General features: G+C 40.3%; 1 protein-coding gene across 15 annotated transcripts in view; it reads left to right on the forward strand.

Annotated features, from left to right (window-relative positions):
- Nucleotides 1-14,184, forward strand: part of PRRC2C (proline rich coiled-coil 2C) — a 77,520-nt gene that overhangs the window by 12,427 nt on the left and 50,909 nt on the right. For all 15 annotated transcript variants that reach the window (XM_069862373.1, XM_069862384.1, XM_069862377.1 and 12 more), the window contains exons 2-4: nucleotides 8,601-8,768; nucleotides 9,979-10,156; nucleotides 12,431-12,540. In XM_069862373.1, coding sequence (XP_069718474.1) covers nucleotides 8,654-8,768; nucleotides 9,979-10,156; nucleotides 12,431-12,540 — 403 coding nt within the window. In that variant the 5' untranslated portion in view covers nucleotides 8,601-8,653. The remainder of the gene's footprint in view (nucleotides 1-8,600; nucleotides 8,769-9,978; nucleotides 10,157-12,430; nucleotides 12,541-14,184) is intronic.

A 14,184-nucleotide genomic window follows, 5' to 3' on the forward strand; every position in this document is an offset into this window, starting at 1 on the left:
AATTACCTCAGCCTTCTTGTCTGTTGATATGAGATCACTGTTTTCAGCCATCAGTGGGGGTACGTTCTCTTTATCCTTTTCTGATTGACATACCTGTAGAAGCCCTTCTTGTTATTCTTCACTTCCTTTGCCAAGCTCAGCTCCAGCTGTGCCTTGGCTTTCCTGACCTCATCCCTATGCAGTCGGGCAGCGTCCCTATAAATGTCCCAGGTTACCTGTCCCTGCTTGCACTGCCTGTGCAGTTCCCTCCTCTTGAGTTTAACCAACAGGTCTCGACTTGGCCACACTGGTCTCTTCCTTTTCCTGCCTGACAGCTGGGGTCTGAGCGCTCTTGCACTTTATGGAAAGCGTTCTTAAATATTTGCCAGCTCTGTTCTGCTCCCTTGTCCCTGAAGACTATGTCCCAGGGGTCCTACTGAATAACTCCTTGAAGAGCTGGAAGTCTGCTTTCCTGAAATTTAGTGTCCTGACTGTACTCCTTGCCTGTCCCACATCCCTCTGGACCTTGAACTCCACCAGTGTGTGGTCACTGCAGCCCAGGCTGCCTCCGATCCTAATGTCACTGATGAGTTTATTTGTATTGGTCCCCATCAGGTCCAGTATTGCATCCCCTCAGGTGGGGGTCTTTATCAGCTGGACTAAGAAATTATCTTCAGTGCACTCCTGGAGTCTCCTGGATTGCCTACAGTTTGCTGTGCTACTTTTCTAGCATGTCAGGGTGGTTGAAGTCCCCGAGTAGGATGAGAGTTTGCGAGCGTGAAGCCTCCTGTAGCTGGAAGAAGACTACTTCATCAGTTGACTTTCCTTGATTGGGTGGCCTGTAGTGTACACCAACCACAAGGTTCCTGTTGGTTCCTCTGTCTTTTATTGTGACCCACAAACTTTCAACCTGTTTGTGCCTACTTTTCGATGACAGCTCTTCACATTCTATGTCTTTCCTGAGACAGAGGGCAATGCCTCCACCCCTCCTTCCTGGTCTGTCTCTTCAGAACAGCCTGTAGCCATCTTCTGCTTATACAATCTTCTGCTTATCTTTGAGAACAGGATGAAATTTTTAGGGAGGCACTTCCTAATTTGAGGATTTTGCTCATAAGAGTAGCTGAATTTCAGTTTGAGTCCTTCTGTATTATCCCTTTCCTTCCTTGTAAAAGGCAAAAGTATGAGTGTGTTGATGAACAGCTTCTCTTGCAGAGTAGAAAGTAGGAGACCAAAATTGGGTCACTTGTGTGTAAAATTTGGAAGAAAGACATAACCATTGAAAGCATTGACTCTCTGGGTAGGAGTAGTTGTAATGTTATTAGATAATGTTTGGTATTTGTGTAATTACAGCTTTATATCATCCTCTGAATATAAACATCCAAGAATTGTACTCAAACTAAACAAAATGAAAACTGTCCTTTCTTTTCCCAGAGTTCTTAACTAGCTGAACTGGCATCATTCTGCCTTTGAGGAGAGGGAACCATAACCTCTGTTACCTGAGGTCACTTCAGAAGGAGATGATTTCATAAACAGTACAGGTATCAGAAATTTGAGCTAAAGAAAGGAGCTGTGTGACACATGAAAACACTTAGTGTATTTTTGACAGCTTTATTGGCTATGTGAGTTTATCTTGTCTGTGGCTTTTTGATTCCTTGTTATATGGGTGCATTTAAAAAACATCCTGATTGTGGTTGACCCTATGGATCAAGCTTCTTTTGGCAAGGCTGTTCCACAGGAATGTGATTTCTGTGCATGTTAAGTGAAATATTCATGCACATGTTTTTAAATATATATTCAAATCTGTGGATAGAGACAAATTTGAGGTTTTTGTGGTTGTTGTCCTTTTACCTGTGTTTTTTACTCATTTTTCCTTTTGTTCTTAAGAACACACTGGGGGGGCGGAGGGGGGGAAGAATAGAACTGACAGATTATTTTAGTCTCTCCTGATATTTTCCTGCTGCAGGATGTGTCCTAAAATTGTGTTTTAAAAATGTTGGTCACTTCTGTTTGTGCGATATTAGAGTTACAGAACCATAGAATGGTTGGGGTTGGAAGAGGCCTGGAGCTCATCCAGTCCAACAGCCCTGCTAAAGCAGGGTCATCTCAAGCAGGTTGCATAGAATTGCATTCAGACAGGTTTGAATACCAAAGTAGGTGACTCCACAACCTCTCTGGACAGCCTTTTAGGCTTGAGAAAATCTTACGTAGGTTTCTTGGGATGTCCATGGTTTGTTGCTGGCTGTCCTTTTGGAAGGCCATATTCTAGGTGGCTGTTGTTTCTTACAGGAGGCAATTCAACAAGCTGCCTTCCAGTTCTTGTAAGGCAGCAAAAGATTTGCTCACTCTATAGATTGCTTGTTTAAACTCATGTTTGCTTTGTGGTAAAGTTAGTTTCTGCACAGGCTTTTTTTGTGGGTGGCTAATTTTGATTGGCTTTCATTGCCTAGTAGCTATATTTAAACTGCTGTTAGGTGTCTTAAAACTGATACAGGCATATTTGTGGATGCTTATTTCTGGCATCCACAGACTGCATTTTATAAGGCGCATCTAGGGAATAATGTCCTAAAATGGCTTTCTTCTGTCATGATCTGTTTTCCACCTGACATATCTAGTTTTGGTAGTGTTTTGGAAAGACTTTCTTAGGCTTTAATGAGGAGTAATTTGGTAGAATTAGCAAAGCCTGCTTTGCTGCAGCTTAGTCTTGTGGCAGTGCTTTGGTTCTAAGGAACAATACTGATTTTGATTTTTGTGTTTTGTGGCCATTAACACTATTCCTCTATAGATTGTCTAGTGCTGTGGGACTTGCCTCTGCTGTGATTTTTCCTCTGAGGGGATGGATGTGAAGGAGATGGTGATTAGAAGGGTTTACTTTTCCTTCTCAGCCTTCTACCTTCACAGAATTTATAGACTGCAGTCTTTGCATTATGTACCCTCTTTTGAGCTCTGCTGAAAGCTAGTGAGCCCAAAATCTAGAGATGGGGAAGAAAAATGGAGATGGAGATGTGTATTATCCTGGCTTTCTAAGGAAATAATACTTATTATAGCTCTTCTTCACAAATAGATCGTAGTGAGATCTACCCAGATCTGTAGAGTGTTTATTCTTATAGGCCATAAAGTTGTGTCCAACTTATATGAAACAGGAGCTCAGAAGTCCCCAAAATCTTTACTGCAAATTTCAACCTGTTTAGCAACAGCCTACTTGACAATGAACTGTGCTGCAAATTGCTCTTGGGACTAGGGTAAGGAAATCCTGACCTTAGAGGCATTTTCTTAGACACTTTGATTTGACAGACTTTTGCTACTCATGTTACTGGAGGGATTTGAGGCTTGTTTTCATGACATATGAAGATGGCTAGTGCTTGAGCTATTAAGAATTCTTAATAGCGGGGTAGATGGCCAAACCTTTTTTAATAAAAATGCAGCCTGAAAACCTTGCTCCTGGAATGAGTCTTTGGTCACTAGAAGGTTATAAATATAAGGTATTGGTAAAAGATTGTTAGTGTGCACTGTTTATAAACATCCGTGTCAGAAAAATTATTGAAGTGAGTATGTTTACCTGCAATTCCATTTGTTATTAATGTGCAGCCTTCTCTGTGAAAACTGTGTGTTCAATAATTACATAATATTTTTAGTGTTCATTTAAGATAACAGGGTTCCTTGATGATGGTTTACAAATGAAGTGTGAAGGCGGCTCGTTTGAGTTCCAGGTCCATAGAATCCAGTATCCTATGTTTCTCTGTTCTAAATTGGCTTTGTCTGTAAATGGTCTAAATTAGTCTCCTCTGAAGACCGTGGGTGTGAAGGTGTTCAGAATTTAATATCTACCTGCAGATTATGCTTAGATTTTACAGTTAGGAGGCAGCTTCTTCGGTGAAGTTCTAGAATCTAAACACACTAGACTTACAATTGAAATGTAACCTTTCCTTTTTAGCTGAAAATATTAATATTGCTTTTTTTATCTGAGAACAGTGTTCGTCTGTTTTGAGAACAGTGCTCTTTTGAAATGAGTAACACTGATTTTGGGAACGTCTGCCTCTAACATCAATTGAGTATGTGGCAAAAAGCTTCATTTTTTCACTTGCATAATTTAGTTCCAACACTATGCCAGAGCCATATGCTTCAGTGTGCCGGAAACAAAGCTCTTCTAAGAAAACTGGAGTTATGGCTAGATGCAAACAACAAATTTTTATATGGTGGGGGTTGCCCAGAAAAATACAGGGAACAGTAATATTTCTCCCAAAGGTGAGGAATGGTGCATGCTGAGCCTCAGACACATACAGAAACATATTAATTGGAAAACTGTAACATAGAGAATACTCTTATTTCCCCTGGCAGTAGTAAGAGTTGATCTGTCCCTGCCAAAATTTGTGGATGAAGAAGCTAACTTTCTACCCAAACCTTTACACAACTCTCTTCCCCTTTCCATGCTTGTTTGGATTGGTTCACCAAAGCAACAAACTACTGTGGCTTACACAGGATGCTTTTCTGTTCTTGCATGTGTGTAAAACTGCTTTTCACATGTGTAATAAAAGTGCAAATTACTGAAATGGACATGGTGGAAGAGAGAGAAGGAAACCAGACAAGACTTGCTGAGGTTTGTTAGATATTTTAACTTTTTTCCAAAGTGGAGGTAAGATGTTTTCTAGTCTGCAGTTGTTCTTGATGCAACACAATGCAATGTTTTCACATATATGGACTAGTATAACTAAATTCTAAACAAGTCATTTTGGGGTATTCTGAAATGGATCAGGAGAGCTAGGAACATAGTAGAAGTAGTCTGTGTGCTGTGTATGTGGGTGCTGAGGTTTTATTATTTCTAAAATGTGATTCTGCAATCTAGCATGTACTGCATTGTTAGCTTTTCTACCAGCTATAAGCATCTAACAAGATAAAAGTAAATATTCCTTTAGAGAGACCTTTAGATTCCTTTTATCTAGAATCTGTGGCAGCTACTTACTGTGCTAACTTCTGTACGTGTGCTTTTGAGTTTGTTGTAGGATCTAAATAAGCCAAACAATTGCAGTCTGAAAAATGTCTGGTACAGTAATTACAGTAATAATTTTAACCTTAAGCCCGCAGTGAAGGTCAGTTAATGTATTTGGTAACATTAGGTTGGCTGAAAGTTAATCTTTGCTCCAGAATTTTGGGAGCATTGTGGCATCTGTAATTATGCTTAGTAGTAGCTGTAGTAATTTGGAATGAACTGCTGACTTGCTTAAGTTTACTAATAGTGCAGTGAACCCTGCCAGCTGCCGTTATTGCTTATACCGTTGCCTGTCCTTCTCTGTGCTGTCATGGTAATTACTTATTTCTGGTAAGTAGTTCTGACATCTTTTATGTGTCGCTACTGTTCAGGTATACAGCATTGTCTTGTTCTTACTCATATGGCAGCAAGTCCAAACCTAGGAGGCAGCAGCACTTCAATTTTAAGGATCTGAGTAACAGAGTTCAGACTAACAGCTAGCTTACTGACAATAACAAGAGAGATGCATTAGGGCAAGTTGGGAATCATTTGAGATTAGTGCTTGCCGACCTTATTGTATGCACAAATTAAACATTTGCTGTGTTAAAGCACCTTGTAGATGGTGCTACAGAGGGAATAATTCCAATGGTCAGCTATAGGAATACTGGATATGTAACCAAAGGTTGAGTGAGAAGACAAATATTTTGGAGCAGATTACATTTCATATGGCACAAAACCATGCAATTACCTCTTTATAACTGTTGTTAGATGGTGCTTGTTTAATGTGTGACCTGGCAAGAGGGCCAGGTGGGCTTTTCAGAAGGAAGATTTGTCATCCCTGGCTTGACTACCCAGTCTAAGGTCTAATTTTACAAGTGTATCTTCTTTGGCAAGTAATATCAGATCCAAACTTAGTTAAATATGAATGTATTGACTGGCTTAATTTAAGAGTACAGTTTGCAGTGCTTAGTTTATTTTCTGTAAATTAGATTGCTGAGGAATGTGCAATTTTAGTCCATTTACAGCATTCTTTTTCATTGTAGCATAACTTTGGGAAAACTTGTCAAACAGTATGAATTTAACACTATAAAAGGCATAGAGCTCAACTTTAACAAGCAGACCAATTTTTGTAAATGTAACATAAAGCATTATTGGGGAACATGATCACTGCCTCCCATTCTTTAAGCTATCAAATGTGCTAGCAGGAGCAATTCTTGCAATTAAGATTTGTTCAAGTATGAATTCTAAAGAAGAGAGTTGAGTAATATTTTCCATGTTTGAGCTCTACACATGATACGGGATTTGAGAAGTATGGCAAAAATACAACATTAGTTTAAACCATCCTCAGACTGTTTTCAGCTCTCCTGCTTTCCCTGGATCTGTTAGAGCTTTGCTGCTTTTGTGAACTGGAGGGGCAGGAAGTTACCTGAGACATCTTTTCTCTCTTTTTTTTTTTGTTTGCCCCCACTTCTAGATTCCTTAACATTGTGAAGCTACTTGTTTGCAAAAATCTGTGTCTGGGATGAGTTCTGGTCTGAAAACTAAAATTGTGTATGAGTTCTCACTTGAAAGAGCATGTTAGTGTAGCTAGGTGTCAAGTAATTACAGTTTATTACTTGCCACAGTTACATGCACACCTGAAAGCTTGTTTGCCACTCATGTGCTCTTGGCAATTATCTGCCCAATACCTTCTCCTCTGATGCTCCAGGGTGATTGTGGTGGACTCTATCATAAATTCAGGTCTGTGAGCAGTGAGTAGCAGAGAAAGGAAGGAATCTTTCAGATTTTCACAGACATTTTACTGAAGACCTTAAGATAAACTGCCTTTTTTGTAGAAAAGGCTAGTGCAGGGCCTAATGTCTGATTTAGACTCCAGCTTGATAAACTAGTCTGCCTGTATTCGGCTCTCCAGAATAGCTGAAAGTGGTTGGGTGACCATGAATAATAATAGGTGAACAGTGAATGCCTGATAGAAATGTACTTGACTGATAGCTCTGAAGATAAGCTTGTCCTAAATTCCTGTGTCAGGCTTTGTGGTTTGGTTTTTCTTCCCTGTGTCTGTTAATGGTGTTGGAGTAGTGAGCTGTGGCTTCCCAGGAAAGCTTGCAGCCTCAATCTGTAGTTTTCTAGATAGATAAGAGATGACGTAACAGCCATATGCAAAGTCTGTGTGTTGGTTACGTGGTCCACTTGGTGTGGGCTGGGTGCACCCTGCTTCCATCCAGATTTTCATGGTTTTGGATGACATGAGGAGTGGCTGTTGGTGTAACACCTTCTGTTGAAATGGCCCAATGCTGACCCGTCTGGCAAAAAAATCTGGGAGTTGCTTTCACTTTGTAGGAGAGGAGGATGTTTCTTAGCCATTTGTGTGGCTCCATATGAAACTGAAGACTGTCCCTTTTGCAACAGTCTGCATGGCTTCTGACCCAAATCTTGCTGAAGCTGGATCACCCCAAGGTTATTTGATGTCTTTGTTTCTTGATCTTTTTGATACCAGCTTGTAAATTGGTGTAGAGGGTGCAGAGGAGGGTGAGAATGTTTTAATTCCTCTGTCAGTGAAGCTTCCTTGATCTTTTGACACTGGTTAATGTCTGTTATGACCAAATAAGTGCTTTATTCTTCAGACTGCTTGTCTGTGCAGGCTCTTTAAAACACTAGTGCCTTGTGTGTGGATCAGGTTCCTCTTGAAGATCTTCTGAGGCTCTGAGTGTGACCAGGGAGTTTGTTGATCATCAAAGAGTTTGAGCAGGTTGTCTTTCTCCTTGCTGTCTGCTTTCAGAATGAAACACGGGTATTTAAGCATACATAACTTTTCTGGAATTCATATGGAAATATATAAAACCTTGTTATTGTAAGGAGGGTAGCAGGGGCTCTGAGTGTTAAGATAAATCAACTATTTAATGTTCTGTTTAAGTGAATGCTCGCTTGTGTTCTTGCCTCATGATGAGCAGCAACTCTAGCAAGATCCTTCTAAAATCAGTGATAATTACTGGGTTCTTTTTCTTAAGGCCTGCTGTTCTGGGGGAAGGAGGGAAGAGAGCGATGATCTTTTCTAATAGCCCTGGAATTTACTACTGCAAGAATAGTGTAACTCTTACTTTAAGGAATTGTTTACCTTCCCTGTGTGAACATACAGTGTTCCTAGTTTTGATAAAGAAAATTTCTTAGCCGACGTGTTTAGTTTCTCTAGCTGCCAAGATGATTTAACTGGGAAAAAAAACCCAACAAATTCCAGCAATACTGTACCGCAGTTAATGGTATGTCCATGCTTGGCTGCGGGAGAGGGTGAGGTCATTGAGCTTCCCCCATCAGGAGCTAGCTGCTGGTGGAAACTTTGCATACTGTTGTTTTGGAGGGGTTGGGTGAGATCATGGAGAATACTTACTACTTTTAGAGGGTTTTATATTAATTAAATTTTGATTCACCTGATTAATTAAATGCTGATTCACCTGATTTCAACACAGTAATGTTGTGGAGATGGAAATACTTTCAAATTATGTAGTGTTTCTTGAGCTGATGTATTCTGTGGCATCTTCAGTATGCTTAAATGAAACAGTGCCAAGACTGTTAAATATGCTGTTCTCTTTTGTTTTAAGAACTGTCTTAAGCATAGACTTACATCCACATTGTTTTACTTTTCTGGTGTTTCTCTTTTCAGGCAAATTTTGAGGGGTGAACAGGAGGTACCAGACTCGATGAGTTTCCATCGAAATGTCGGAAAAGTCAGGCCAGAGTACAAAAGCGAAGGATGGGAAGACCAAGTATGCAACGCTCAGTCTGTTTAATACTTACAAGGGAAAGTCACTGGAAACTCAGAAAACCACAGGTGGGTAAACTGACTTCAGTTTTGCATTCTCTTTCGTCATTACTGTAGTACTAATTAAGAGTACAAAGTATCCAAGCACTTCACCACAAGAAGATTTTTTAACTGCTTTATACAACAGTTTAAGTGGAAGAATTCTGGCAATCTTGATTGCTATTTTGGATTAGCTGAAAATAAGAGTATCAGTTCAGGGAGACAGTTTTTGGAGTCCAGTAGGAAGTAGAACATAGGTAAACAAGCACTGTTTTATAGTGCTCCAGTCTCCGTTTGTTATCAGCATATGATATGCCATTCCCCAGCTGTGCTTCTTACTGTATTTCAGAAAACATTTTTGGTGCTGGTGGTGTTTGATTAACAAGAAGGCAGTGCTCACTTTCTGATCAGGTGCTTTGTCTGTTTTGCAGACAAACACTGGGTGTAACTTACACTGAAGGTTTGATTAAGGCCAGAATAGGCCTATTTTTTTCATGACTGCTTGAACTGAGAAAGAGGGGGAAGACTTTGAGTTTGATTTGACTCGCTTGCCTAAATTAGGGGGTGAAAGAGGGAAAGTGTGTTCAAACTTCCTTGAAGTTTTCCACAGTATTATTTTGAAAGGTTGAAATAGATGTTTGTAATGGTACAACGTGCATAGGGTAGTATGTTCACCCGAGTTGATTGGTAGGTTGAATGTCCCATGTAGTGCGTTAGCTTCATGTTGCTTTTTCATTGTAGTCTGGAGTAAATGCAGTTTGTAGGAATGTTTTTGCATAAGCAGCATCTGCCAACTGGAACTGGCAGCAAAAAAAATTTACCGGACCCATGTGGATATTCATTGACTCATCAAGGTACATTAAGCCCCAAAAGGCGTAAGAGAATGGTGCTTGACAACATGCAAGAGGATATTAAGACATTGACATCCCATTTTTAAATAGCTCCTCATAGCTTGTTGTCACTGGGCATCGTGTATAAAGGTGGGGCCGTATATACTTTCTGATCTCTAGAACAGGCTAACCCCAGTGGCTGTTCAAAAAGTACTGTTGTTTCCCCAAACCAAGTATTTAAAAGTCCCTTTTTATTATTAAATTATGAAAAATGTTGATTTTCTAATTCTTATTATACTCTTAAATTTTTTGAGTTTGTTGCACAATAAGTTTATTGATTTATGCAGCTCTGCGTGAATGCTACCTGTTAAATAGGATTGTTAACTTGCACTTTCTGTTTTGGCATGCAGTTGCCGCACGCCATGGATTACAGAGTCTTGGAAAAGTTGCTATTTCCAGGAGGATGCCTCCCCCAGCAAACCTCCCCAGTCTCAAAGCAGAGAACAAAGGCAATGACCCTAATGTGAATATTGTGCCTAAAGATGGCACAGGGTGGGCTTCAAAACAAGAACAGCACGAAGAAGAAAAGTAAGTGACCAGTGAAATCTGGGTTGTTCTGCTGTGCCATTTCTCTCGAGCTTTCCCAAAACTAGGGATGGGCAGGGCCTGGGAAGATAGGCATTATTCTGATAAAGGCTTCAAAGACCACATAAAGCAAAACTGATTGGGGGAAGGGACTGGTTCCCAGAAACAGGTAGGTATGCTCAGGCCATGAGTAAATTCTCCTCAATTCAGACCATCTAAATGCATTTGATCCACTCTTCAGACAATTTTTGTAACTACTGTTATATTTCTCCAATGTTTCAGTGTGCTTCTAAGTGCTGCAGTTTACATGTAAAGTGTTTTGGTATTCCTCTCAAGTGTTGTGGGTAAGATAACATCTTGATGTCAGCTTGCTTTCGTTCTTGTATCACTGCGCTGAAGCTCATGCGAGTCAGTTGTTCCCTGTGATTACAATTTTTTCTGCTGCTTTCTCACGTTGTTGCTCCTCCTATAGGTATTGCCTCAGTCCCTTTTCCTGGATAGTGCAGTCTGTTGTGTATTGTTTTGATTAATTCAGCTAGAACCAGCCCGAATTCTTTCCCTTATCAACTGGTATACGTACAGGGCAGTATTTGGATGGCTCAAAATCTGAATGGGCTTGGCTTTGAAACAGAGTAGAGCTGCAAAAACCAAACTCTTAACAATCTTGTTCCTTGTTTCACTTCTGTGTGATGAAGTAGAGTGTACATTCTAGTTCTCCAAAAGTCTTATTGGAAAATGTGCAACTCTAAGAAAATACAGCTAAGTGGGAACTAAAGAGGACATGGTTTTTTTGAACTCCAGTCATCCCTGGAAACAAATCAAAATTATAAAAATTGCAGTCAGTTATCCTTGTAAGCAGCCAGTAGGTTTCCCCTAGCAATTACTTTTTACCTACATCATTTCTGAGACCTTCAGGAAGTGCTTTGGGCTGATCACTGCAGGACCCAGAGGGAACTGACTTCTCAGTGGCAGTCCCCAAAAATTTCAGTTTGCTTTGGGATCTATTTAAAGCGTTGATAATTGTTTATTGTAAGCTAATGGATGTGATACCACACTATTTCTCTTTACTGGTATAATAAAGAGGTTCTAGACTACTGGATCCGCCCCTTAGTTCCTGTTTTATCAAAAATTTAGTACTACTGAGCTGGAAATCTTGACTGGTAGATGCTAATGTTTTGGAGTCTGAAGTTATCTGAATAGGCAGATTTCAGAAGTACCTATTCTTGAAAGAAGTTAAACATCGCACTGAATGTGTAGACTAGAAAGATCTTGATGAATATGCCTGTTTTTTGTATTGTACAAGTAAGTTTGTCTTCCTCTTCATTGTTAAGATGATGAAATTGAGACTTTGTTCTTAATAGACTTAAACTTTTGGGCTCCAATTCTGGACTTTCCTTATCAGTTTCTTCTGCTTTGTGTTTTGACATTTATTTGCCTTCTTTCTCTCAGTCTTTAAGTGCTTTCCTGTCTTAACTCCTGAGACAAGAGATTATTATTCCAAATTATTCCCTTCCATGGTTGTAGATTGATCAGGGTTTGATTGTGCAGTGTGCTACTTCAAAAGCTAAAAATCTGCTCATGACTGTCAGCATTTTCTGCCCAGCCATTTCTGTTCATAGAATCACAGAGTGGTTTGGAGTGCAAGGAACCTTAAAGCCCATCTAGTTCTAATTCCCCTGCTATGGGCAGGGACACCTCCCACCAGACCAGGCTGGTCAAAGTCCCATCCAAGCTGGCCTTGAAAGTCTCCAGGGATGGGGCAGCCACAGCTTCTCTGGGCAACCTATGCCAGTGCCTCATCACCCTTGTCATGAAGAATTTTTAATCTAAATCTTCCCCCTTCCAATTTAAAGCCATTCCCCCTTGTCCTGTTGCTCCATGCCCTTATAAAAAGTCCCTCCTCGGCTTTCTTGTAAGCTGCCTTCAGGTACTAGAAGGGTGCTGTAAGTTCTCCTTGGGGACTTCTCCAGGATGAACTACCCCAACTCTCAGCCTGTCCTCATAGCAGAAGTGCTCGATTGCTCTGATAATCTTTGTAGCCCTCGTCTGGACCTGTTCTAACAGTTCCATATCCGTCTTATGTTGAGGATTTCAGAACTGGAAATCTACTCTTGAATGAATAAACTAACTTAATCCAATTTTTAACTGTTATTATAACAACTTTTATACAGCTAGCATAGCTACATAGTTTCATTCACTTTTTGCAGTAATAATCCTGGCAGTCTCATCCTGTGCTTACCCTCTTTTCTTCACAAGTGCTTTTCCTCTTAATTCCAGACAACCAGCAGACGTGCCGCAGACACAGCCAAAACCTGCTGTTCCTGCTCCTCCAGAAGCAGCTCCTGTTGCCAAATCATGGGCCAACACCAAACCAGGTGGACAAGATGGTAAGTGATCCTCAAGGTAGAAGGATTCTCAACTGGCCCAGCAGGCTATGAACTCTGCAGTGAGAGACCCCCAGACTCAGCAACTGTATGAGTCTTGACTGGGCCAGTTGGGACTACGAATGCTGTGGAAGCAACTTTCTTTGCTGGAAGGTGAGCTGGTCCCCAGTCACTTGGATGTGCTCCAACCCGATTTGGCAGCAGGTCTGTCTGCCTTTTAAAGACTGGCAGAGTCACCTTTGTTGGATTCGTCTAGCAGTGGTGGTGACAGCATAACATCTCAAGTGTGGCTATAGTGAGGAGGGAAGTTCTTAGTAGTTAATGCATGCAGTTTTGGCAAGGGAAGAACAACTGTAACGGTGGTCATTCTAATCATTATTTTGGATCATCTTGTGCAAAATGTTGTAGTCTCGCTTCTATGTAAATATCTGCTACAGCAATACTTTTCCCTGTATTTTATGGATTCCTTGGTTATTTTGGTTTCAAGTAGGGTTTTTTTCTGGGAAGAGCATTAAAGATGTGATTTGGGGGGTTCTTTAACATTAAAGATGTGATTTGGGGGGTTCTTTAACTTAATTGTATGAAAGGACAGAGAACTATATCCATCAGTATGAATCTTGGCTCACGTGTTTTTGTTACAGGTGTAAGATCAGCGATAAATCTTCAGGAGTGTTTTTTTTTAAATTGCCTGTATAGTGAGGTTATTTAGAATTCCTGTGTCTCCATTATGAAAAATAACCTGCAATATATTTTACTCCTTAAATGTGAGAATTGCAAGCTTTCTTTAAAATAGAATTTTGGCTTTCAAGTTGAAGTGAGCTCTCTTCTGTATAGAAATCTTAAAATAGTAAAATCTGAATTGCATGGGGATGACTTCTAAGCTATTTCAGTGGAGTTTAATGTCGCATATCTAATGATTTTGCCTTTTTTTTTTTTTTGCAGTAAGTGTTAGAAGTGACAGTTTTTGATTCTTCACTTCTTGCTCCCCTTTCTGATGTTCAGTGTTACCTTTGTTGTCAAATATAGGAACTCTCCTTTAAGCTTTTGTGGGTGTTCTGTAGAATGAAAAAAGAAAGGAGGAGGAGAGGAATTAAAACTGATGCAGTGATCTGCATACCAGTCTTTCTGCATAAGCTGATAAGATCATTTCTGTGACACAGGAAATAGTGGCTTCAAAATGCATTTAGCTAATTATGTTGCAGTTACCATGGCAGCTTGTGTGCCAAGCCCAGATGGTGCCCTCATTTCATTCAGTTAATGTAGGAGTGGGTTTGCTGTTTCAAGAAGAAATACAGAATGTGAATTGGCATCACCTGAAAGATATCTTCCTCAGTCTGAAACTTGGGATACATTTGTTGTGCTCATGCTTTCCTGGTCTGCAATTGGCCAGTAGAACTTGTAGCTTTTCCAGATGCCTTGTAGATGTTCGAGCAGTTATTCAGCCGATCGCCTGGTGTTCTTGTAAGGCTTCAGTTGAGTGAGGCGAGACTGTATCTTTCCCTGAGCTGGTGGTGGCCATGTCAAAAGGAAAGAGTTGAAAATGTTGGGACAGCTTGTGTTTTCAACTTCTGCATTGACTAACAGTTGGGGCTAGTTGCTACTGTAACATCTTTGAATTCTTAAACTTCTTTCAGAACTGCTGGCTGT

The sequence above is a fragment of the Phaenicophaeus curvirostris genome, chromosome 8 (assembly GCF_032191515.1).
Source record: "Phaenicophaeus curvirostris isolate KB17595 chromosome 8, BPBGC_Pcur_1.0, whole genome shotgun sequence".
Taxonomy (NCBI): Eukaryota; Metazoa; Chordata; class Aves; order Cuculiformes; family Cuculidae; genus Phaenicophaeus; species Phaenicophaeus curvirostris.